This window comes from Rhinopithecus roxellana, chromosome 16, assembly GCF_007565055.1.
Source record: "Rhinopithecus roxellana isolate Shanxi Qingling chromosome 16, ASM756505v1, whole genome shotgun sequence".
NCBI lineage: Eukaryota > Metazoa > Chordata > Mammalia > Primates > Cercopithecidae > Rhinopithecus > Rhinopithecus roxellana.
The window spans coordinates 98,990,132-99,014,313 of NC_044564.1; the positions used below are offsets into that span (position 1 = coordinate 98,990,132).

Consider the following 24,182-nt stretch of genomic DNA (forward strand, 5'->3'; position numbering starts at 1 on the left):
TGTCACCAGGCTGGAGTGCAGTGGTGCAATCTCAGCTCACTGCAACCTCTGCCTCCCGGGTTCAAGCAATCCCCCTGCCTCAGCCTTCTGAGTAGCTTGGACTATAGGCGCGCGCCACCATGCCCAGCTAATTTTTTGTATTTTAGTAGAGACGGGGGTTTCACCATGTTGGCCAGGATGGTCTCGATTTCTTGACCTTGTGATCCGCCCGCCTCGGCCTCCCAGAGTGCTGGGATTGTAGGAGTGAGCCACCGCGTCTACCCAAGTGTAACTTAATTCTTAAAGTGTTCTCCTATCCCTTTTGATTTTAGAAAAGAGTTTCAGTGACATACATAAACTTTAAATATTTATCTTTTTACTCTCAGTGATCAGTCTTTGAGCCTTTCCCACACTGAAGATGGTGAAGCTAGATATTCATACTCTGGCTCATCACCTCAAGCAGGAACGCTTATATGTAAACTCTGAGAAACAGCTCATTCAGAGGCTCAATGCAGATGTACTTAAGACAGCTGAAAAGCTGTATCGTACAGCATGGATTGCGAAGCAACAGAGAATCAATTTGGATCGGCTTATCATAACCAGGTAAAGAAATGATTTTCAGGTTTTAAATTTTATGAACCACTATGATTCTGTAAATAAATTAGTAACTGTAAATAAATGAATCCATTTCCAACGAAGTACATTATTTAAGATGATTTTACATCAATGTTAAGGTGAGTCTTTGCTTATAATACAGTTTATTTTGATTATTAAATAACTTAGGCACTGTTATAGAAAATTATAACTTAAGCATTGACATTTTATATCATACCAATTGGTTTTGTGTCTTTGTCTGTATAAAATGTTATTGTTGGCTGGGCGTGGTGGCTCACACCTGTAATCCCAGCACTTTGGGAGGCCGAGGCGGATGGATCATGAGGTCAGGAGTTCAAGACCAGCCTGGCCAAAATGGTGAAACCCCATCTCTACTAAAAATAAAAAAATTATCTGGGCGTTATGGTAGGTGCCTATAATCCCAGCTACTTGGGAGGCTGAGGCAGAGAACTGGTTGAACCCGGGAGGTGGAGGTTGCAGTGAGCTGAGATCTTGCCACTGCACTGAAACCTGGGCAACAGAGCGAGACTCTGTCTCAAAAGAAAAAAAAAGTATTGTTGTAGAGAGGAAATGACCTGTTCTGCTTTTCTCCTAATATTTAATATATAGGTTTCCAGCTGGGCACGGTGGCTCATGCCTGTAATCCTAGCACTTTGGGAGGCCAAGACAGGTGGATCATGAGATCAGGATTTCGAAACCAGACTGACCAAGATGATGAAACCCCATCTGTACTAAAAATACAAAAATTAGCTGGGCATGGTGGCATATGTCTGTAATCCCAGCTACTCGGGAGGCTGAGGCGGGAGAATGGCTTGAACCCGGGAGGTGGAGATTTCAGTGAACCAAAATTGCACCCCTACAATCTAGCCTGGGCAACTGAGTGAGACTGTCTCCAAAAAAAAAAAAAAAAAAAAAAAAAAATTTATCTATCTATCTATCTATCTATCTATCTATCTATGTATCTATGTTTCCATGTTTTGATATTGTATAACTATTTTTCAGGTTTAGAAACCACATATTTTATTGTCTTAATATCTACAAAGAACAGTTTTTATTTTATTTTATTATTGTTATTATTTTTTGAGTTGGAGTCTTGCTCTGTTGCCCAGGCTGAAGTGCAGTGGCACGATCTCAGCTCACTGCAACCTCTGTCTCCTGGGTTCAAGAGATTCTCCTGCCTCAGCCTCCTGTGTAACTGGGATTACAGATGCGTGCCACCATGCCTGGCTAATTTTTGTATTTTTAGTAAAGACGGGGTTTCATCATGTTGGTCAGGCTGGTCTCAAACTCCTGACCTTGTGATCTGCCCCCTTGACCTCCGAAAGTGCTGGGATTATAGGTATGAGCCACCCCACTTGGCCAAGAACAGTTTTTAACTCTAAGAATATCAGTGCTGTTGAGAACATAAGCCAGACGCAAAAGAATATGTACTGTATGATTCTATTTGTATGAAGTTCAAAAAGAGGCAGGACTGATCTTTGATGACAGAAATCAGAGTAATAGTTACTTGTTGGACTTGAGAGGGTGGTATTGACTGGGAAAGGGCATGTGAAAGCGTTCTTGGGTGTTTAAAATGTTCCATGTCTTAATCTGAGTGGTGATTACTGGGTGCATATATGTATAAAAATTGTTCGAGCTGAACATTTGACACTTGTGCACTTTACTGTATTTTACCTCAATAAAAATGAGTTAAAAAAGAACAGTGCTATTGTGGGCATTGTGTTTTTTTCCCCACATCTTTTAGGCTTATTTTATTTGGATTTGTTTCCAGAAGCAAAAAGCCTGGTTAAAGGATGTGATTCTGCAGGTCATTACATACTGGCATGTTGCTGTTGAGGATGGTTGAGCAATATGCTGATAGGGACTTCATTTTTAGTATTTTTTAGTACTTGAATATTTGTAAACTTTCTTATGTCCATAAATAAACATAAGCAGTTTAACTGTAGCTGATACATATTTTTTTCAGACAGGATCTGGCTCTGTCGCCCAGGCTGGAATGCAGTAGTGTGATCTTGGGTCACTGCTGTCACAAGCCCCTGAGCTCAAGCGATTCTCCCACCTCAGCCTCCTGAGTGCTGGGACTACAGGCACATGCCACCACATCTAGCTAATTTTCTTTTTTCTTTCTTTTTTTTTTTTTTTTGAGACGGAGTCTTGCTGTGTCGCCCAGGCTGAAGTGCAGTGGCCGGATCTCAGCTCACTGCAAGCTCCGCCTCCCGGGTTTACACCATTCTCCTGCCTCAGCCTCCCGAGTAGCTGGGACTACAGGCGCTCGCCACCTCACCCGGCTAGTTTTTTGTATATTTTAGTAGAGACGGGGTTTCACCGTATTAGCCAGGATGTTCTTGATCTCCTGACCTCATGATCCGCCCGTCTCAGCCTCCCAAAGTGCTGGGATTACAGGCTTGAGCCACCGCGCTCGGCTTTTCATTTTTTTTTTTTTTTTTTGTAGAGATGGAGTTTCACCATGTTTTCCAGGCTGGCCTTGAACTCCTGGGCTCAAGTGATCCTCCTACCTTGGCCTCCCAAAGTGCTGGGATTACAGGTGTGAGCCACTGTGCCCATCCTGCAGCTAATTTTAATTTAGTTCATAAGAGGGCTGGACAGTTTTTAGGATCTACAAACTGATAATTTTCTTTCTTTCTTTCTTTTTTTTTTCCAGACAGTCTTGCTCTGTTGGCCAGGCTGGAGTGCAGTGGCACGATCTCAGCTCACTGCATCCTCTAGATTCTGAGTTCAAGCGATTCTCCTGCCTCAGCCTTCCAAGTAGCTGGGATTATAGGTGCCTGCCACCATGCCTGGCTAATTTTTGTATTTTTAGAAGAGATGGGAGTTTTGCCATGTTGACCAGGCTGGTCTCGACCTACTGGCCTCAAATGATTTGCCTGCCTCATCCTCCCAAAGTGCTGGCATTACGGGTGTGAGCCGCTGCACCCAGCCCCAATACTTTTCATTGATTCTGATTTGATATGAGGAAATTGTCCTTTGTACTTTTTAGTTTTGTCTTCCTTTACTCATTGAGTTGCTGTTGGTCTAAAAAATTTTAGCAATTCAGAGTGATCTTATTGTTGGGACTATAATCAACTCATATACCTATGTTTGGATATAGCATATGTGTTATTATTAATACTATTATTTTGCTTGTTTGCTCATTTTTTTTTAGTGCTGAAGCTTCCCCTGCTGAATGTTGCCAACATGCCAAAATTTTGGAAGATACACAATTTGTTGATGGGTATAAGCAATTGGGATTTCAGGAGACTGCTTATGGAGAATTCTTGAGTCGATTGAGGGAAAATCCTCGTCTTATTGCCTCCTCTTTGGTTGCTGGAGAGAAACTTAATCAGGAGAACACACAAAGTGTTATTTACACAGTTTTTACGTCCCTGTATGGCAATTGCATCATGCAAGAAGATGAAAGCTACCTCCTTCAGGTTTTGCGATACTTGATTGAATTTGAACTTAAAGAAAGTGACAACCCTAGGCGACTTTTGAGGAGAGGAACTTGTGCCTTCAGCATCTTATTTAAACTTTTTTCTGAAGGACTGTTTTCTGCCAAACTTTTCCTCACAGCCACTTTACATGAGCCAATTATGCAACTCCTTGTTGAAGATGAAGATCACCTGGAAACAGATCCAAACAAGCTAATTGAGAGGTTCTCCCCATCTCAGCAGGAAAAACTCTTTGGAGAGAAGGGCTCAGACAGATTCAGGCAAAAAGTTCAAGAAATGGTGGAGTCCAATGAAGCCAAACTAGTGGCTTTGGTGAACAAATTTATTGGTTATCTCAAACAGAACACATATTGTTTTCCACATAGTTTAAGGTGGATCGTGTCTCAGATGTACAAAACCCTCTCCTGTGTAGACAGGCTGGAAGTAGGGGAGGTCCGGGCAATGTGTACTGATCTCCTGTTGGCCTGCTTCATTTGTCCTGCAGTTGTCAATCCAGAACAGTATGGAATAATTTCTGATGCTCCTATTAATGAGGTAGCACGATTTAATCTGATGCAGGTATGCTTTTGCTATTATTATTAATGTGACATTTAGTTTAAAATCAGTTGGTTGGGCTATGGGGGTGGGAACAAATAATATGACGACAATATTTGTATATACTTACGACATTTTCTCAACCAGTTCTAAGTATTTGCATCTTATTAAATAAAAGCAGTAATACTGGGATTTAAAACTATGGTGGTCACAAAACATTTTGTCTTTGTCTGTTTTTTGAGGCGGAGTCTTATTCTGTCACCCAGGCTGTAGTGCAGTGGTGCATTCTCAGCTCACTGCAACTTCCGCTTCCCGGGTTCAAGCAGTTCTCCTGCCTCAGCCTCCTGAGTAGCTGGGATTACAGGCATGTACCACCACGTCTGGCTAATTTTTGTATTTTTGGTAGAGACGGGGTTTCACCATGTTGGTCAGGCTGGTCTCGAACTCCTGACCTTGTGATCTGCCCGCCTCAGCCTCCCAAAGTCCTGGGATTACAGGCATGAGCCACTGCACCTGGCTGTGTTTGTTTTTAAATGGAATCCTCACACACTTGAATGTAGAGTTGATTAGATTTTTCTAGAGCAAGTCCACCATCCCTTTTCTATAATTTCAGAACCCAAAATGAACAAAAACTGAATGTCTTCTATACCTTATTTGGTAGCAAAACCTGTGCTGAAGTAACATGAGACTATTCACAAATTTTTTTTTTTTTTTTCATTTTTCTGTTTTGAGATGAAGTTTCACTCTTGTTGCCCAGGCTGGAGTGCAATGGTACGATCTTGGCTCACTGCTACCTCCGCCTCCTGGGTTCAAGCGATTCTCCTGCCTCAGCTTCCTGAGTAGCTGAGATTACAGGGGAACGCCACCATGCCCAGCTATATTTATAATTGTTATTCCATTTAGTGCTAGTGAATACTCATATTTTGTTGCAGAAATGTTGATTCATTTGATTACAAAATGCCATCTGTATATTGAACATGTTGTATATATACACCACATTACCTTCCTAAAATCTCTGAATTCTGAAATCTGAAACTCTTTTAAGAGTTTCAGAAAGAGGATTTTTGGATGTATATTAGCATTTTTTTGCAATCATCTGAATGACTGAAGTCATGTTATTATTTTTTCATGGACTCTTTTCATCACACCTTATTCCTCAGATATACTGTGAAGAACTGGTGTTTATTTAGAATAGACTATTTTTGGATGATTTTTATTTTTTATTTTATTATTATTATTTGGAGACGGAGTCTCGCTCTGTTGCCCAGGCTGGAGTGCAGTGGCGTGATCTCGGCTCACTGCAACCTCTGCCTCCTGGCTTCAGGTGATTCTCCTGCCTCAGCCTCCCAAAAAGCTGGGATTATAGGTGCGTGCCACCATGCCCGGCAAATTTTTTGTATTTTTAGTAGAGACGGGGTTTTACTGTGTTAGCGCCAGGATGGTCTCGATCTCCTGACCTCATGATCCGCCTGCCTCAGCCTCCCAAAGTGCTGGGATTACAGGCATGAGCCACTACGCCCAGCCGTTTTATTATTTTTTTTAAACGGAGTTTTGCTCTGTTGCTCATGTTGTAGTGCAGTGGCACAATCTTGTCTCACTGCAACCTCTGCCTCCGGGATTCAAGTGATTCTCCTGCCTCAGCCTCCCTAGTGCCTGGGATTACAGGCATGTGCCATCACACCTGGCTAATTTTGTATTTTCAGTAGAGACGGGGTTTCACCATGTTGGTCAGGCTGGTCTTGAACTCCTGACCTCAGATGATCCACCTGCCTTGGCCTCCAAAAGTGCTGGGATTACAGGTGTGAGCCACCACACCTGGCCTTGGGTGATTTTTAAAAAATGATTAGCTCATACTTGGTGCGGTGGCTCTCACCTGTAATCTCAGCACTTTGGGAGGCCAAGGTGGGCAGATCATTTGAGGTCAGGATTTTGAGACCAGCCTGGGCAACACAGTGAGACCCCCCCACCACCCCATATCTATTGGAAAAAAAAAAATTAGCCCGCTGTGGTGGCTCATGCCTGTAATCCCAGCACTTTGGGAGGCCCAGGCGGGCGGATCACCTGAAGTCCGGAGTTCGAGACCAACCTGACCAACATGGAGAAACCCCGTCTCTACTAAAAATACAAAATTAGCCGGTGTGGTGTCGCATGCCTGTAATTGCAGTTACTTGGGAGGCTGAGGCAGGAGAATTGCTTGAACCTGGGAGACGGAGGTTGTGGTGAGGCGAGATTGCACCATTGCACTCCAGCCTGGGCAACAAGAGTGAAACTCCATCTCAAAAAAATAAATAAATTAATTTAAAAAATAAAAAATCAGAAAAAAAGGATTAGCTCTTTTTTATGATCAGTTATATCACCTTGGGGTGTTTAACAATTCACTATATAGAAATGCCTGAAATAAAGTTACCTTTTTTTTAACTTTCATAAATTAAAAAAAATTATAATATGGAGCTCTTCACAAATTTGTGTGTCATCCTTGCACAGGTGCCATGCTAATCTCTGTGGAGTTCCAATTTTAATATGTGCTTCTGAAGTAAGCACAAAATTTTTGACTCCTCATTCATGAAACAGTAGGGGTTTTTTTTGTTTTTTTTTTGGGCAGAGTCTCACTCTGTCACCCAGGCTGGAGTGCAGTGGTGCCATCTTAGCTCACTGTAGCCTTTGAACGCCTGGGCTCAAGTGACCCTCCTGCCTCACCCTCCTGAGTAGCTGGGACTGCACGTGTGTACCAGCACACCTGGCTCATTTAAAAAATGTTTTTATAGAGACAGGGTCTTGCTTTCTTGTCCAGGCTGATCTTGAACTCTTGGCCTCAGGTAATCCTCCTACCTTGGCCTCTCAAAGTGCTGGGATTATAGACGTAAGCCACTGTGCCTGGCCCATGAAACACTTAAATTTATTCTTATGGTAGATAATGTATTTGTAGTTTTTTTTTTTTTTTTTTGTCATTTCAGTAGAGATTGAATCACATATTTTCAGAATCAGTAAAAAGGGGGGCTTGTCCCAGATATTAAGAAGAGGATCCTGTAATAACTTTCATTAGCCTTTAAAAAGAGTACAATAACAACTTTTGCCAGTAGGGTACTTGTTCTATGAATTAGTATTTACTTATCAAACCAGCTTATGTTAGATAGGAATCATTCGCTTTTACATCTAGGAAAAAAATTCTACCTTGAGTGCTTTGTGAACTCTATAGGGTAATGTTCTTAATATTAACTTAAGGTAATTTAATGAATGAGTCAGCTTTTACAAATTAATTTTTTTTTTTCTTTTTTTTTTTTTTGAGATGGAGTCTCGCTCTGTCACCCAGCCTGGAGTGCAGTGGCCGGATCTCAGCTCACTGCAAGCTCTGCCTCTCGGGTTTACGCCATTCTCCTGCCTCAGCCTCCCGAGCGGCTGGGAGCGCTCGCTACCTCGCCCGGCTAGTTTTTTGTATTTTTTCGTAGAGACGGGGTTTCACCGGCTTAGCCAGGATGGTCTTGATCTCCTGACCTCGTGATCCACCCATCTCAGCCTCCCAAAGTGCTGGGAGTACAGGCTTGAGCCACCGCGCCCGGCCTTACAAATTAATTTAAAAAGCTCTAAACACATGAAAAGTACAATGTCAGAAACAAATGTATTGTGCTTTTTCCCCCTAATGTTGATATCTTTTTTTTTTTTTTTTTTTTTTTTTGAGACGGAGTCTCGCTCTGTCGCCCAAGCTGGAGTGCAGTGGCCGGATCTCAGCTCACTGCAAGCTCCGCCTCCCGGGTTCACGCCATTCTCCTGCCTCAGCCTCCCGAGTAGCTGGGACTACAGGCGCCCGCCAGGTCGCCCGGCTAGTTTTTTGTATTTTTAGTAGAGACAGGGTTTCACCATGTTAGCCAGGATGGTCTTGATCTCCTGACCTCGTGATCCGCCCGTCTCGGCCTCCCAAAGTGCTGGGATTACAGGCTTCAGCCACCGCGCCCGGCCTAATGTTGATATCTTATGTGTTAAAGAGAAATTAAAGCAAAAATTTATACTTTCTCTAACTCTTAATCTAAAAATAGCAAAAGCCAACATAAGGTACACATCTTTTGGGGGATACTATTTCATATGCCTGGTCAGGTAGTATGAATAGTGTTATGAAACAGATATTGAGAATTGAATAGATGTGCTTGCTTTCACAGAGAGGTATTTATGAGTATCTGTCTGTAGCTTATGTCTCCCTACCGCTGCTTTGGGTTGCAGGTAGGCCGCCTTTTGCAGCAGTTAGCAATGACTGGCTCTGAAGAAGGAGATCCCCGAACAAAGAGCAGCCTTGGAAAATTTGACAAAGTAAGAATAAATACGATTTATAGAAAATTCTGAAGTATTAGTGAGCCTAACTGTTCTCTTTATTAAATCTTGTCCTTAGGTGATGTCTGAATTAAATGTTCTTTTAATTAGCTACAGTATTGGATCAGCAGCATTTAAAGATGATTAACTCCCACAGACGTATTGAGGAGATGCCATCATAAAGAGAATCAAAGAGCTATTAAGATTATTTTATTTTAAAAAGTTTTTTTTTTTTTTTGAGATGGAGTCTTGCTCTGTTGCCCAGGCTGGAGTGTGGTGGCGTGATTTTGGCTCACTGCACCCTCTGCCTCCAGGTTCAAGCAACTCTCTGCCTCACCCTCCCCAGTAGCTGGGACTACAGGCACATGCCACCACGCCTGGCTAATTTTTGTATTTTTAGTAGAGACTGGGTTTCACGGTGTTGGCCAGGCTGGTCTTGAACTCCTGGCCTTGTGATCTACCCAACTCGGCCTCCCAAAGTGCTGGGATTACAGGCGTGAGCTACCACACCTGGCCAACTTTTAAATTTTTGAGTCGGTGTCTCACTCTGTTGCCCGGGCTGGAGTGCAGTGGTGTGATCATGGCTCAAACTCCTGGGCTCAAGCAGTCCTTCCACCTCAGCCTCCCAAGTACCTGGGCTATAGGGGCATACTACCATGCCCGGCTGTTTTTATTGTTACAGAGATGAGGTGTTGCTATGTTGCCCAGACTGGTCTTGACTCCTGGCCTCAAGCGATCCTCCTGCCTCAGCATTCCAGCTTGCTCGGATTATAGATGTCAGCCACCATGCCTGGTCGATAATTGTTTAATTTTAAGTGTAGTTTATAAGTTAACATCCATGACAGTGTTCAGTTAATTTAGTTAAATAAAGTTTTAATCAGTCTTACTTTGATTAAGCTATACATTCAACCTATGAAAATTCAAGGATATTTGAGTAAAATTTCCCTTCCCCCTCTCATCTCTAGTCTTCATTCCCCACCCCCAACAAACGATTTTTTTTGAGACTGAGTTTCCCTCTTGTCACAGAGGTTTGCTGTTGTCACCCAGGCTGGAGTGCAATGGCGTGATCTCGGCTCACTGTTAACTCCGCCTCCCAGGTTCAAGCAATTCTCCTGCCTCAGCCTCCTAGTACCTGGAATTATAGGTGTGAGCCACCATGCCTGGCCCCCGAAAGATTCTTGATGTTATCAGGTTGTGTATCCTTCTAGAGGTCAATATGTTTACAAGCAAATTCCTATATACACTATATACTTCCAACCACTCCTTCCCCTCTCAGAAATAGTAGCACAATGTATATACTGTTCTGTGTTGTGTTATGTTTGCCTCCAACATCTTATTGTTATTTTCTTGTTTTTTGAGACAGGGTCTCACTTTGTCACCCAGTGATGCCATCTCAGCTCACTGCAGTGTTGACCTCCTTGGCGCAAGCAATCCTCCCCCCTCAGCTTCCCAAGTAGCTGGGACTACAGGTGCACGCCACCACGCCTGATAATTTTGGTATTTTTTGTAGAGACAAGGTTTTGCCCTGTTGCCCAAGTGGTTTCGAACTTCTGAGCTCAAGCAACCCACCCACCTTGGCTGACCAAAGTGCTGGGATTGCAGGCATACACCACTACACCCAGCCCCAAGATTTTAGACTATATCATTACAAAAAGAGTTTAATGTTTTAGGTTGGGTGCAGTGGCTCATGCTCGTAATCCTAGTGCTGGGCGCACTTTGGGAAGCTGAGGTGGGTGGATTACTTGAGCTCACAAGTTTGAGACCAGTCTGGGCAACATGGTGAAACCCCATCTCTACAAAAAAATACAAAAGTTAGGCAAGGCGGGGTGGCTCACACTTGTATTTCTAGCACTTTGGGAGGCTGAGGCGGGTGGATCACCTAAGGTCAGGAGTTCCAGACCAGCCCGTGCAACATGGCAAAACCCCATCTCTACTAAAAATACAAAAGTTAGCCGGGCATGGTCATGGCGCCTATAATCCCAGCTACTCTGGAAGCTGAGGCAGGAAAATTACAGTGGGGGAGGAGGTGCGCAGAGGTTGCAGTGAGCCAAGATGGTGCTATTTCACTCCAGCCTGGGCAAAAGAGTGAAACTTCGTCTCCAAAAAAAAAAAAAAAAAAAAAAAAAAATTATTTAACATCTTAAAAAAATACGATTTTTAAGATGTTAAAATTTTTTCATGCTTGTCCACCTTAATCAGAAATTTCTTTCCAGTATTTTAAAGGGAAATGTTTCACTGTTGTTTCCCTGTTTTAACAGAGCTGTGTTGCCGCGTTCCTTGATGTTGTGATTGGGGGCCGTGCAGTGGAGACCCCTCCATTGTCTTCCGTTAATCTTCTGGAAGGATTGAGCAGAACTGTGGTTTATATAACCTATAGTCAGCTTATTACTCTGGTAATGGCTTCACTGTTTAATAGAATTTTCTCAAAGGTCTTTTAGCTAAGCGTGAGCAGAGACATACATGAGTACATTGTGTGGGAAATACATATTGTATTTGAAAAAGTGATTTCACTAGCTAATGTTCTTTGCTTTTGCCAGGTGAATTTTATGAAGAGTGTGATGTCTGGAGATCAACTGAGAGAAGATAGAATGGCTCTTGACAATTTATTGGCAAACCTACCCCCGGCCAAGCCAGGAAAAAGCAGCAGTTTAGAAATGACTCCCTACAATACGCCTCAGCTGTCTCCGGCAACCACACCAGCAAATAAAAAGAATCGATTACCTATAGGTAAACAGAATTTCTCATATCGGAGCTTTCTCTTAAGTTTAATATTTCGTTAGCCTTTGTTACTGCTCAGTGTTTTGGAATATGTGTTTAAGTACTTGGGAAGGTCTTTCTCTTCATGTTTACTGATGGTATTTCAGTTTTTAGAAATCGTATCAGATTAGTTAAGATTTATCAGTAGGCTTTAGCTTTGTCTACCTACTTTTCTATCCACAGTATACTTTGTTCAAATTTTATTGTCTTTTCTTGAAAAAATTTTGGAAATGTTATAAGTAGTCATTTTTAAAACTATGTAGCCCTCAGTAGTTTTAAGAGGGTGGCACGTGCCTTATGGTCCCAGCTACTTGGGAGGCTGAGATGGGGAGATTGCTTGAGCCTGGGAGGTCGAGGCTGCAGTGAACCATGATCGTGCCACTGCACTTCAGCCTCGGTGACAGAGTGAGACCCTATCTCAAAAAAAAAAAAGGTAGCCCCCTCATTTCTACGAAGTTCTAAATAATGTAATAATATTATTTTAGAAGTTTCCGTCAATAAAGTGGAAAATAATAGTATTTTTCTATTATTATTTTCATTAATAATCACTGTTTTATCAACTGAGCTAAGATATCTTAATGTTATAAAATAAAGCAAAAGTTTCATTTTATTTTTTCAAGTTTGTTTATTTAAGAATTCTATTTAATTAAGACTTATTTGCTTGGTTAGTATTTGTTATCTATCTGTCTACAAAAAAATTAATTGAGCATATACCATGTTCCATACTCTGGGTAGGCACTTTATAAATGTTGTTTCATTTAATCCCCACAAAAGTCCTGTGAGAGTGGATGTGTCTTGCACATGAGGCACTGTGATAGACACTGGATACAAAGACCATTAGGACCTGCCCTAACTGTCAAGTAGGCTATTGATAGTTTAGTTAGGGAGAACAAGAAGAGACTAGTACCCTTCAGCGTACTACGCATTCTGAGGAGATAAGTATGAGGGTTATGGGGACACCTAAGTTAGCCAAAATGGTGATGGTATCAGGAGACGATCTTGGAGCAGGTGAAGCCTGTTTGCGCTTTGTGATCAATGGAAGTTAGGCAAAGTAAACAAGATGGGGAAAAAGTGTTTAAGCCAAGGGAACAGGATTATTTTAGTGCCTGCCTAATTATAATGAGGAACTCAGCAACACTTAGTGAACATACCCAATATGTCAGTTTTGAAAATAAAAAATAGAAAAGGGGATTTTGCACTTAATGGTTTTTTTTTTTTTTTTGAAATGGAGTCTCATTCTTGTTGCCCAGGCTGGAATGCAGTGGCACAATCTCGGCTCACTGCAACCTCTACCTCCTGGGTTCAAGCGTTTCTTCTGCCTCAGCCTCCCTAGTAGCTGGGATTATAGATGCCCACCACCATACCCGGCTAATTTTTGTATTTTTAGTAGAGACGGGGTTTTGCCATGTTGGCCAGGCTCATCTCGAACTCCTTACCTCAGGTGATCCACCCACCTCGGCCCCCCAAAGTGCTGGGATTACAGGTGTGAGCCACCATGCCCGGGCATTTAATGGTTTTTTTATGGGCTATTTGCACTCTGTTCACCTGATGAAGTAAATGATTTTTAGTAAATCAGAGATTTTTTTTCCATTGTTCACTGCTATACATTAGTTTTTTCATTTCCCATTGTCTAAAAGTGTCATTAAATATGAGTATGATGGAAAGTGAATTTCTTTTTTTTTTTTTTTTTTTTGAGATGGAGTCTCGCTCTGTCACCCAGGCTGGAGTGCAGTGGCCGGATCTCAGCTCACTGCAAGCTCCGCCTCCCGGGCTCACGCCATTCTCCTGCCTCAGCCTCCCGAGTAGCTGGGACTACAGGCGCCTGCCACCTCGCCCGGCTAGTTTTTTGTAGTTTTTAGTAGAGACAGGGTTTCACCGTGTTAGCCAGGATGGTCTTGATCTCCTGACCTCGTGATCCGCCCGTCTTGGCCTCCCAAAGTGCTGGGATTACAGGCTTGAGCCACCGCGCCCGGCCGGAAAGTGAATTTCAAATGTATACCCAGTATTATTTTGTATAGTCTTGTTATCTGGCTATTGCATTTATTTCGTATCTTAAAAAATTTGTCCATTGTTCAGAGGGTTGATTTTCTTTCTGTTTAATGCTTTCGCAACCCAGGACAACAGTTAGCAGCCATCACTGCCTGGCATTCCTCAGCTACCAATATTACCGCTCATATTACACTAGTAACCCCGTTTGGTGGGTAATAGGCTGTTCTTCCTCTTCTTTTATAATTTTATTTAAAAAATAGTTTATAAAAGTATGCTCCATGTGCATGTTGCTTTTACTTTATGTAAATTGCTACATAAAATTTGATTGCTTGCATTTTTATAAATTATAGTTGCAGAGTTTGTTACGATTCGTAGATCTGTTTATGAACTTGAATTTCAATTTGCAATTCAATAGAAGATAGGGTAAGCAAATAAAGGTGTGAGTAGGCCTGTTTTAGACTTGGAAATTGATGTGTGCTCTGTGATAAATGAACATTAATCAGCATTGTAAAGAAAGATGATTGTTTATATTTCTGCTTCTGTCTTCAAGTAGGTCAGCTTTCATACAATGTGAAGTTGACTTTCGCTGCTACTATAGTTGTTTTTGCTTTATGTCTCTATTTTTCATTATTTTGTACTAAAACATAATTTCTATTTAGTATTCTGGTTGTACTGAATTTTATTGCCCTCTGAAAGAAAATAGAAACTTTTTTTTTCCTTGATTTTTTTTTTTTTTTTTTTTTTTTTTTTGAGATAGAGTCTAGCTCTTGTTGCCCAGGCTGGAGTGCAATAGCACAGTCTCGGCTCACCACAACCTCTGCCTCCCAGGTTCAAGCCATTCTCCTGCCTCAGCCTCCAGAGTAGATGGGATCACAGGCGTGTGACACCACGCCCAGCTAATTTTGTATTTTTAGTAGAGGTGGGGTTTCTCCATGTTGGTCAGGCTGGACTTGAACTCCTGGCCTCAGGTGATTTACCTGCCTCAGCCTCCCAAAATATTGAGATTACAGGCGTGAGCCACTGTGCCCAGCCCTTTTTTTTTTTTTTTTTTGAAACGGAATTTCACTCTTATTGTGCAGGCCAGAGTGCAACAGTGTAATCTAGGCTCACTGCAACCTCCACCTCCCGGGTTCAAGTGATTCTCCTGCCTCAGCCTCCAAGTAGTTGGGATTACTTACAGGTGCCCACCACCATGCTCAGCTAACTTTTTGTATTTTTAGTAGAGACAGGGTTTCACCATGTTGGCCAGGCTGGTCTCGAACTCCTGACCTCAGGTGATCCACCTGCCTCAGCCTCCCAGAGTGCTAGGATTACAGGCGTGAGCCACTACACCCAGCAGTTATTTTAGAAAAATGTATTTTTGTTTGCTTATGCGCAGGGGAAAGAAACAAAAATAATTGAAGCCTTTATTAATTTATACTGTTTCCAAGGCAGAAAGGACCTTTTATCCAAACATAAAGAAATTTTCTCTCTTGTATCTTTGAAAAGACATTAATACATTTCAGGGGGAAAAGTACATTTAAAAACTGATTCTGGGCTGGACAGGTGGCTCATGCCTATAATCCCAGCACTTGGGGAAGGCGAGGTGGTGGATCACCTGAGATCAGGAGTTTGAGACCAGCCTGACCAACATGGCAAAACCCCATCTCTACTAAAAGTACAAAATTCACTGAGTGTGGTGGTGGCTGCCTGTAATCCCAGCTACTCAGGAGGCTGAGGCAGGAGAATTGCTTGAACCCAGCAGGTGGTGATTGTAGTGAGCCGAGATTGCGCCACTGCACTCTAGCTTGGGCAGCAAGAGTGAAACTCTGTCTCAAAAAAACGAACACTGATTCTGGTTTTGTTAACAGTTGCCTAACTAAAGTATCTTATTTATGTGGCTATTAGGTTTTCATATGAAATTTTCTTTTTTCTTTTCTTTTTCTTTTTTTTTTGAGATGGAGTCTCGCTCTGACGCCCAGGCCGGAGTGCAGTGGTGCAGACTTGGCTCACTGCAATGTCCGCCTGCCTCGTTCAACTGATTCTCCTGTCTCAGCCCCCTGAGTAGCTGGGATTATAGGTGCACGTCACCATGCCTGGCTAATTTTTTGTATTTTAGTAGAGACAGAGTTTTACCATGTTGCCCTGGCTGATCTCGAACTCCTGAACTCAGGCAATCCACCCGCCTCAGCCTCCCAAAGTGCTAGGATTACAGGTGTAATCCCTCATATGAAATTTTCTGATGCTTGTAAGTTCAGTTACCAGTATGGGAGACCTGTAGCAGTTACATCGTTTTATAGGAAAATTAGTTAAGGCATCTTAAAAAGATAAGAAATAAGGTAATGCTTTTTTTGTCACTCCAAGTCTTAAATTGATTGGGACATGTTTGCTGTTCTGCAGATGTGATCATATATGTGGCACTTACTGTAACATGGACTTGGATCACTGTTCTTGATTATCAGTTTTGAAGGAGAATCTTTATTAGTCAGTAGAGTAACTGGGAGGATTTAGTTTTTTTGTTTTGTTTTGTTTTTTCTTATTTATATTTTTACCACTCTTGTGCATGTGCAAATGTTCTGCACTAATAGAAAATATATTTTCGTTTTTAGCATACCATTTTCTTCATTTGTCTATTTCTCTAAATTATTTTATTTGAAATTTTTTATTAGCAACTCGGAGCAGAAGCCGCACCAATATGCTAATGGACCTACATATGGACCATGAAGGATCATCTCAAGAAACCATCCAGGAGGTGCAACCAGAAGAGGTGTTGGTCATTTCCTTAGGGACAGGTCCCCAGCTTACTCCAGGGATGATGTCAGAAAATGAGGTATGAAGGTACTTGGTCAGTTGCTTCTGTAAATCAGTATTCATGTCTTAGTCCATACAGGCTGCTGTAGCAAAACACCAGAGGTTGGGTGGCTTATAAACAACAGAAATTTATTTCTCATATTTGTAGAGGCCAGGAAGTCTTATAGTCAAGGCAGATTCAGTGTCTCATGAGTATCTGTTTACTGGTTCATAGATAATGTATTCTTGCTGTGTCTTTGGGCTTATTTTATTTTATTTTTTGAGATGGAGTGTTGCTCTTGTTGCCCAGGCTAGAGTGCAATAGCACGATCTCGGCTCACTGCAACCTCCGCATCCCAGGTTCAAGCGATTCTCCTGCCTCAGCCTCCTGAGTAGCTGGGGTTACAGGCATGCGCCACCATGCCCAACTAATTTTATATTTTTAGTAGAAGTGGGGTTTCTACATGTTGGTCAGGCTGATCTCAAACTCCCGAACTGAGGTGATCCATCTGCCTTTGCCTCCCAAAGTGCTGAGATTACAGGTGTGAGGCACCGCACCTGGCTGGTTGGGCCTATTTTATAAGGGCACTTACTCCATTTGTGAGGGCCCTGCCTTCATGACCTAATCACCTGTCTAAAGGCCCCATATCCAAATACCATCACCTTGGGGGTTAGAATTTCAACATACAGATTTTGGGGGAGCACAGACATTTAGATCTGAGAAGTGAATCTTTTTTTCTTTTTTTTTTTGAGACGGAGTTTCTCTGAGTCACCCAGGCTGGAGTGCAGTGGCGTAATCTTGGCTCATTGCAAGCTCCACCTCCCGGGTTCACGCCATTCTTCTGCCTCAGCCTCCCAAGTAGCTAGGATTACAGGCGCCCACCACCATGCTCAGCTAATTTTTTGTATTTTTAGTAGAGATGCAGTTTCACCGTGTTAGCCAGGATGATCTCGATCTCCTGACCTCATGATCCACCAGCCTCAGCCTCACAAAGTGCTGGGATTACAGGCGTGAGCCACCACGCCTGGCCATTTTTTTCTTTGTTTTTGAGATAGAGTCTCACTCTGTTGCCCAGGCTGGAGTGCAGTGGTGCGATCTCAGCTCACCGTAACCTCTGCCTCCTGGGTTCAAGCAATTCTCCTGTATCAGCCTCACAAGTTGCTGGGCTTACAGGTGTGCGCCACCACGCCCAGCTAACTTTGTATTTTTAGTAGAGATGGGGTTTTGCCATGTTGGCCAGACTGGTATCGAACTTCTGACCTCAGGTGATCCACCCACCTCGGCCTCCCAAAGTGCTTGGATTACAGGTGTGAATCACCGCACCCAGCCAATGAATTTAATGTTTAAGTCTTTGTTATCTTCAGTGGTCCCACCATGACGCACCATCACATGCTAAGCTCCCTGTGAACAGTTGTGAGGCCCTTCACGTTAATACATCTGTAGCACTGAAGTTGGTGAACAGGTCCAAGCAAAAGGAATTTTCCAGGCAGTAGCAGAGGAGAGATGAAGCCAGGAGATTGTGGTATGGAAATTAAAGAGACTTTTCCAGTGACTTGTAGGAAATGTTTTGTATTTGTTTTCTTTCTAGTAGTATCCTAGTAGTATTCCTGCATTATAGAGCCAAAAATATATTGAAATGTATCTTGAGATACATGTTGTATTCTTTGGCTGGTCAGGAAAAAATGGAAGAGATAATGGAAAGCTAAGAAAATAAATTTTTTTAAGAAATGGAGTTCGAGGTTTGGGAATCATTTTTAATATATTTGTAACAAAAAACTTGGCTTAAAGGTGAATGAAAAGAAGGCCAGGTGCAGTGGCTCATGTCTATAATCCCAGCACTTTGGGAGGCCGAGGTGGGTGGATCCCCCGAGGTCAGGAGTTCGAGACCAGCCTGACCAACATAGTAAAACCCCATCTTTACTAAAAATAAAAATTAGCTGGGTGTGGTGGTACATGCCTGTAATCACAGTTATTTGGGAGGCTGAGACAGGAGAATCGCTTGAACCCGGGAGGTGGAGGTTGCAGTGAGCCGAGATCACCCCATTGCACGCCAGCCTGGGCAACAAGAGTGAAACTCTGTCTCAAAAAAAAAAAAAAAAAAAAAAAAAAAAAAACAGGAAAAAGCAAAAAGAAAAGAAGTAGAAATCTTGACTCCCTAAAGTAGCAGCTTCTTTTTTTTTTTTTTTTTTTTTTTTTTGAGACGGAGTCTCACTCTGTCATCCAGGCTGGAGTGCAGTGGCACGATCTTGGCTCACTGCAAGCTCTGCTTCCCAGGTTCACGCCATTCTCCTGCCTCAGCCTCCCGAGTAGCTGGGACTACAGGTGCCCGCCATCACGCCTGGCTAATTTTTTGTATTGTTAGTAGAGACGGGGTTTCACTGTGTTAGCCAGGATAGTCTTGATCTCTTAACCTTATGATCTGCCCGTCTCGGCCTCCCAAAGTTCTGGGATTACAGGCGTGAGCCACCGTGCCCTGCCAGTAGCAGCTTCTTATATTCAGCAGTGATTGCTTGTTATTTAAGAAAATGGTCTAGGAAGAAGGGGCCAGTTTTAGTGATTGATAAAGTGATGGTGGTTGGTAAAGTGTGTTTGGGACTATGACATCCCCCGTAGGGAAGACCAACAATCTCCAAAACTCCATCCCTCCATACACACACATAAGCTGTCAAAAACTGTCAGAATCAACTTATTTGGAACTCTGGAATCTAATAAAAAAACTTTTAACAACAAAGGAATGCTTAGTGAAGAAAAAAACTGCTGAATTTTGTTAAGAGAGCTCTGTGATCCTACCCTGTTACCATCTTCAACCCCCAGCCCAGTGGCTGCTTTGAAGACAGCTTACTGTGCAGTGTGCTGGTACTTGAGGGAGGAATGTGGACCTTATTCTGAACGCAGGGTTGTGTATTTTGATCTGTCTGGTAGATCCTGAAAGATCATCTCAAGGGCTTGGCTTTGTTTTGCCTGCCTCTGATCTTTCCCAGGGCTGAGGCAGCTACATAGGTGGCATTTGTCAAAAGTATTGAAAAGCAGATATATTAGTTGCTTCTGCTTGCATTAACGGATAGCAATCAGGGCAAGCCGCATACAGATCCAAATGCTTATGAAGAAAGAGGCTTGGGAAGGAGACACTAGGGGGCACGAAGGCTTTGAAAAGCTCCCACACGTTCTGGGGAATCTAGAAGGTTGTACACATGCCCAGGGCTGGTCATGTGCTCAGGAAAGACCTTAGAAGAGCCAGGCTCTCACTGCTGGCTAACCTTCAGGCTGAACCCAAGCAGGAAGTGAAGGCTAAGGTACAGTTGCAAACTGCTTGGCTAAGTGTTGAAGTGCCCAACACAGAGCCAAATTTCAGAGACTTGGAAATGTTTTGTTTTGTTTTATTCCAGGTGTTAAATCTGCCAAATCACGTGCTCACCACTAAGCTAACAGAACAGACACTTCAGAGGCCACATGTGACAGAAAATTTAGAGAGGTCATTAAATAAACAGTAACTACAACAAGCAGCAACAACCAAGGGGTGTAATCTGATTTCCAGAACTGCCACTTTATAACATTTATTTATTTTTTTATTTTAATTTTTTAATTATACTTTAAGTTCTGGGATACATGTGCAGAACGTGCGGGTTTGTTACATAGGTATACATGTGCCGTGGTGGTTTGCTACACCCATCAACCCGTCATCTACATTAGGTATTTCTCCTAATGATGTGCCTCCCCTAACCCTCCACCCCCACGTGATGTTCCCCTCCCTGTGTCCATGTGTTCTCATTGTTCAACTCCCACTTATGAGGGAGAACATGCAGTGTTTGCTTTTCTGTTCCTGCATTAATTTGCTGAGAATGATGGTTTCTAGCTTCATCAGTGTCCCTGCAAAGGACATGAACTAATCCTTTTTTATGGCTGCATAGTATTTCATGGTGTATATGTGCCACATTTTCATTATCCAGTCTGTCATTGATGGGCATTTGGGTTGGTTCCAAGTCTTTGCTATTGTGAATAGTGCTGCAGTAAACGTATGTGTGCATGTGTCTTTATAGGAGAATGATTTATAATCCTTTGGGTATATATCCAGTAATGGGATTGCTGGATCAAATGGTATTTCTGGTTCTAGTTCCTTGAGGAATTGCTGCACTGTCTTCCACAATAGTTGAACTAATTTACACTCCCACCAACAGTGTAAAAGTGTTCTCCACATTCTCTCCAGCATCTGTTGTTTCCTGACTTTTTGATGCTCACTTTATAATATTTAAAACGTCTGCTTTTCAGCAAAACTTATGAAGCATATAAAGAAACAAAAAATATGGCCCTTTCACCGGAAAAAAGTTAATAGAAAATGTCCTTGATCGGCTGGGCGCAGTGGCTCATGGCCGTAATCCCAGCACTTCAGGAGGCGAAATTGGGCGGATCACGTGGTCAGGAGTTTGAGACCAGCCTGACCAACATGGTGAAACCCCGTCTCGACTAAAAATACAAAAATTAGACAGGCGTGGTGGCGTGCACCTGTAATATCAGCTACTCAGGAGGCTAGGGCAGGAGAATCACTTGAACCTGGGAGGCAGAGGTTGCAGTGAGCCAAGATTGCACTACTGCACTCTGCACTCTAGCTTGGGCAATAGAGCGAGACTCCATCTGAAAAAAAAAAAAAAAGAAAAAGAAAATGTCCTTGATGGCTGGGTGGTGGCTCACTCCTGTAATCCCAGCACTTTGGGAGGCTGAGGTGAGCTGATCACCTGAAGTTGGGAGTTTGAGACCAGTCTGACCATCATGGAGAAACCCTATGTCTACTAAAAATACAAAATTAGCTGGGCCTGGTGGCACATGCCTGTAATCCCAGTTACTCGGGAGGCTGAGGCAGGAGAATCACTTGTACCTGGGTTGCTGAGGTTGTAGTGAGTTGAGATTGCGCCATTGTACTCCAGCCTGGGCAACAAGAGTGAAACTCTGTCTGGAAGGAAGGAAGAAAGGGAGGGAGGGAGGGAGGAAGGAAGGAAAATGGCCTTGATGAAGCACAGACATTGGGCTTACTCAAGACTTTAAATCAGTTTTTTAAAAATATACTCAAAGAGCTGTGGAAACCACGGACAAAGAACTAAAGAAAACCAAGAGAACAAGGTCTCACCAAAATAGAAGATATTAATAAAGAGATAGAAATTACAGAAGGAACCATATAGAAATTCTGGAGTTGAAAATTATAATAACTGTAATGAAAAATACACTAGAAGGGTTCAACAGCAAATTTGTACAGGCAGATATATCAGTGAACTTGAAGATGGATCACTTGAGATTATCTAGTCTGAGGAGCAGAAGGATTACAAAAGACGAAGACGTTATATGTTGATAAATGGTCATTAAGAAGATACACCCAGCACTTTGGGAGGCCACTCTCACTGCAACCTCCACCTCATCTGTTCAAGTGATTCTCCTGCCTCAGGTTCCCTAGTAGCCGGGACCACAGGTATGCACCACCATGCCCAGCTAATTTTTGTATTTTTAGTAGAGACAGGCTTTCACTATATATGTTGGCCGAGTTGGTCTCAAACTCCTGACCTCAGGTGATCTGCCCACCTCAGCCTCCCAAAGTGCTGGGATTAGAGGTGTGAGCCACTGTGCCCAGCTAAAGTTTTTTTAGCACTCAGATTCTGTGGTTTTAGTTTAGCCTAGAGTTTGCAGATGCTCTGATTTAGAAGCATGAAATTTGATTTTTGTATTTTATAGTCCAGTGTGACTGACTTTGTACAGTGGCTTTCTGTATGGCATCTCAAAATTGCTTGCCTTTGGATATGATTTGGAAAAATATCTTCATTATCCCTTTTCTGTTAGTTCACATGAATCTTCAGGCCTTGAGATGATTTTTCTCCTGATGTTTTAGTTTCACATTACTCACTATGGTGAATAGTCTTAAGTTCTTTTTTTTTTTTTTTTTGAGACGGAGTCTCGCTCTGTCGCCCGGGCTGGAGTGCAGTGGCCGGATCTCAGCTCACTGCAAGCTCCGCCTCCCGGGTTCATGCCATTCTCCTGCCTCAGCCTCCCGAGTAGCTGGGACTACAGGCGCCTGCCACCTCGCCCGGCTAGTTTTTTGTATTTTTTAGTAGAGACGGGGTTTCACCATGTTAGCCAGGATGGTCTCGATCTCCTGACCTCGTGATCCGCCCGTCTCAGCCTCCCAAAGTGCTGGGATTACAGGCTTGAGCCACCGCACCCGGCCTAGTCTTAAATTCTTAATCTTAAAAATAAAAAATTTAAAATATTTGTGTTGGCCAGTTATGGTGGCTCATGCCTGTAATCCCAGTGCTTTGGGAGGCTGAGGTGAAAGGATTGCTTGAAACCAGGAGTTCGAGACCAGCCTGGGCAACATAGTAAGACCTTGTCTCTACAAAAATAAAAAAATTACCAGGGATGATGACTCACACCTGTAATCCCAGCGCTTTGGGAGGCTGAGGCAGAAGGATCCTTGACTCCAGGACTTCAAGACCAGCCTGGGCAACATGGCGAGACCCTGTCTTAATAATAAATAGGCCAGGCGCAGTGGCTCATGCCTGTAATCCCAGAACTTTGGGAGGTCGAAGTGGGTGGATATTTGAGGTCAGGAGTTTGAGACCAGCCTGGCCAATATGGTGAAACCCCATCTTTACTAAAAATAAAAAAATTAGCCGGGTGTGGTGGCACACGCCTGTAATCCTAGCTACTTGGGAGGCTGAGATAGGAGAATCGCTTGAACCTGGGAGGCGGAAGTGGCAGTGAGTCAAGACCGTGCCATTGCACTCTAGTCTGGGTGACAGAGTGAGACTGTGTCTCAAAAATATAATAATAATGATAATAATAATAATAATAATGAAGAAGAAGAAGAAGTAAAAATAAAAAAAAATTAGCTGGGTTTGGTGGTGTGTACCTGCAGTCCCAGCTACTCAGGAGGCCAAAGCAGGAGGATTGCCTGTGCCTAGGAGTTCAAGACTGTGGTGAGCCATGATTGCATCACTGCACTCCAGCCTGGGTGACAGAATGAGCTCCACCTTTAAAAAAATTTTTAATGAATAAAATTTTATGTGTATTTAATTTTTTTTTGAGATGGAGTCTCCCTCTGTCGCCCAGGCTGGAGCGCAGTGGCACAATCTTGGCTCACTGCAACCTCCACCTCCCAGGTTCAAGTGATTCTCCAGCCGCCTGAGTAGCTGGGATTACAGGCATGCGCCACCATGCCCAGCCTATGTCTATTTAATTTCAAGCAAATCGGGAAAAAAATTTTTTTTTTAATTTTTTATATGGAGTCTTGCTCTGTCACCCAGGCTGGAGTGCAGTAGCACAATCTCGGCTCATTGCAACCTCCACCTCCTGGGTTCAAATGATTCTCCTCCCTCAGCCTCCCGAGTAGCTGGGATTATAGGCGTACGCTACCACGCCTGGCTAATTTTTGTATTTTTAGTGGAGATGGGATTTCGCCATGTTGCCCAGGCTGGTTTTGAACTCCTGACCTCAGGTGACCCGCTGGCCTCGACCTCCCAGAGTGCTGGGGTTACAGGCATGAGCCGCCACCACTCCCAGCCAAAAAAACCCTACATTTTATACATCATGTGTAAATGTATAAAACCATTTCAAAACTTTTAATTTACTCAGAGCCAAAACAGCAACCAAGAGTGTGGTTTTTTTATCTGTTTAAAAATCATTTATCTTTTAGCTGACAAAAATTGAATCTATTTATGGTATACATGTTTTGATATACATTGTGGAATGGCTAAATCAAGCTAAATAACATGTATTGCCTCACACATTTTTCATTTTTGTGGTAAGTTTTT

The 24,182-nt window shown here is 42.8% G+C and overlaps 1 protein-coding gene and 1 pseudogene across 7 annotated transcripts in view; one reads left to right on the forward strand and one right to left on the reverse strand.

Moving 5' to 3' along the window:
* GAPVD1 (GTPase activating protein and VPS9 domains 1) overlaps positions 1–24,182 on the forward strand; it is a 107,875-nt gene that overhangs the window by 40,080 nt on the left and 43,613 nt on the right. For 5 of the 7 annotated variants that reach the window (XM_010365865.2, XM_010365868.2, XM_010365867.2 and 2 more), the window contains exons 3-8: positions 366–582; positions 3,758–4,601; positions 8,790–8,876; positions 11,135–11,269; positions 11,414–11,603; positions 16,271–16,431. In XM_010365865.2, coding sequence (XP_010364167.1) covers positions 398–582; positions 3,758–4,601; positions 8,790–8,876; positions 11,135–11,269; positions 11,414–11,603; positions 16,271–16,431 — 1,602 coding nt within the window. In that variant the 5' untranslated portion in view covers positions 366–397. Of the gene's footprint in view, positions 1–364; positions 583–3,757; positions 4,602–8,789; positions 8,877–11,134; positions 11,270–11,413; positions 11,604–16,270; positions 16,432–24,182 lie in introns of all 7 variants that reach the window. The other 2 variants (XM_030919645.1, XM_010365870.2) reach the window with 2 other exon arrangements.
* Positions 7,017–7,116, reverse strand: LOC115894147 (annotated as a pseudogene).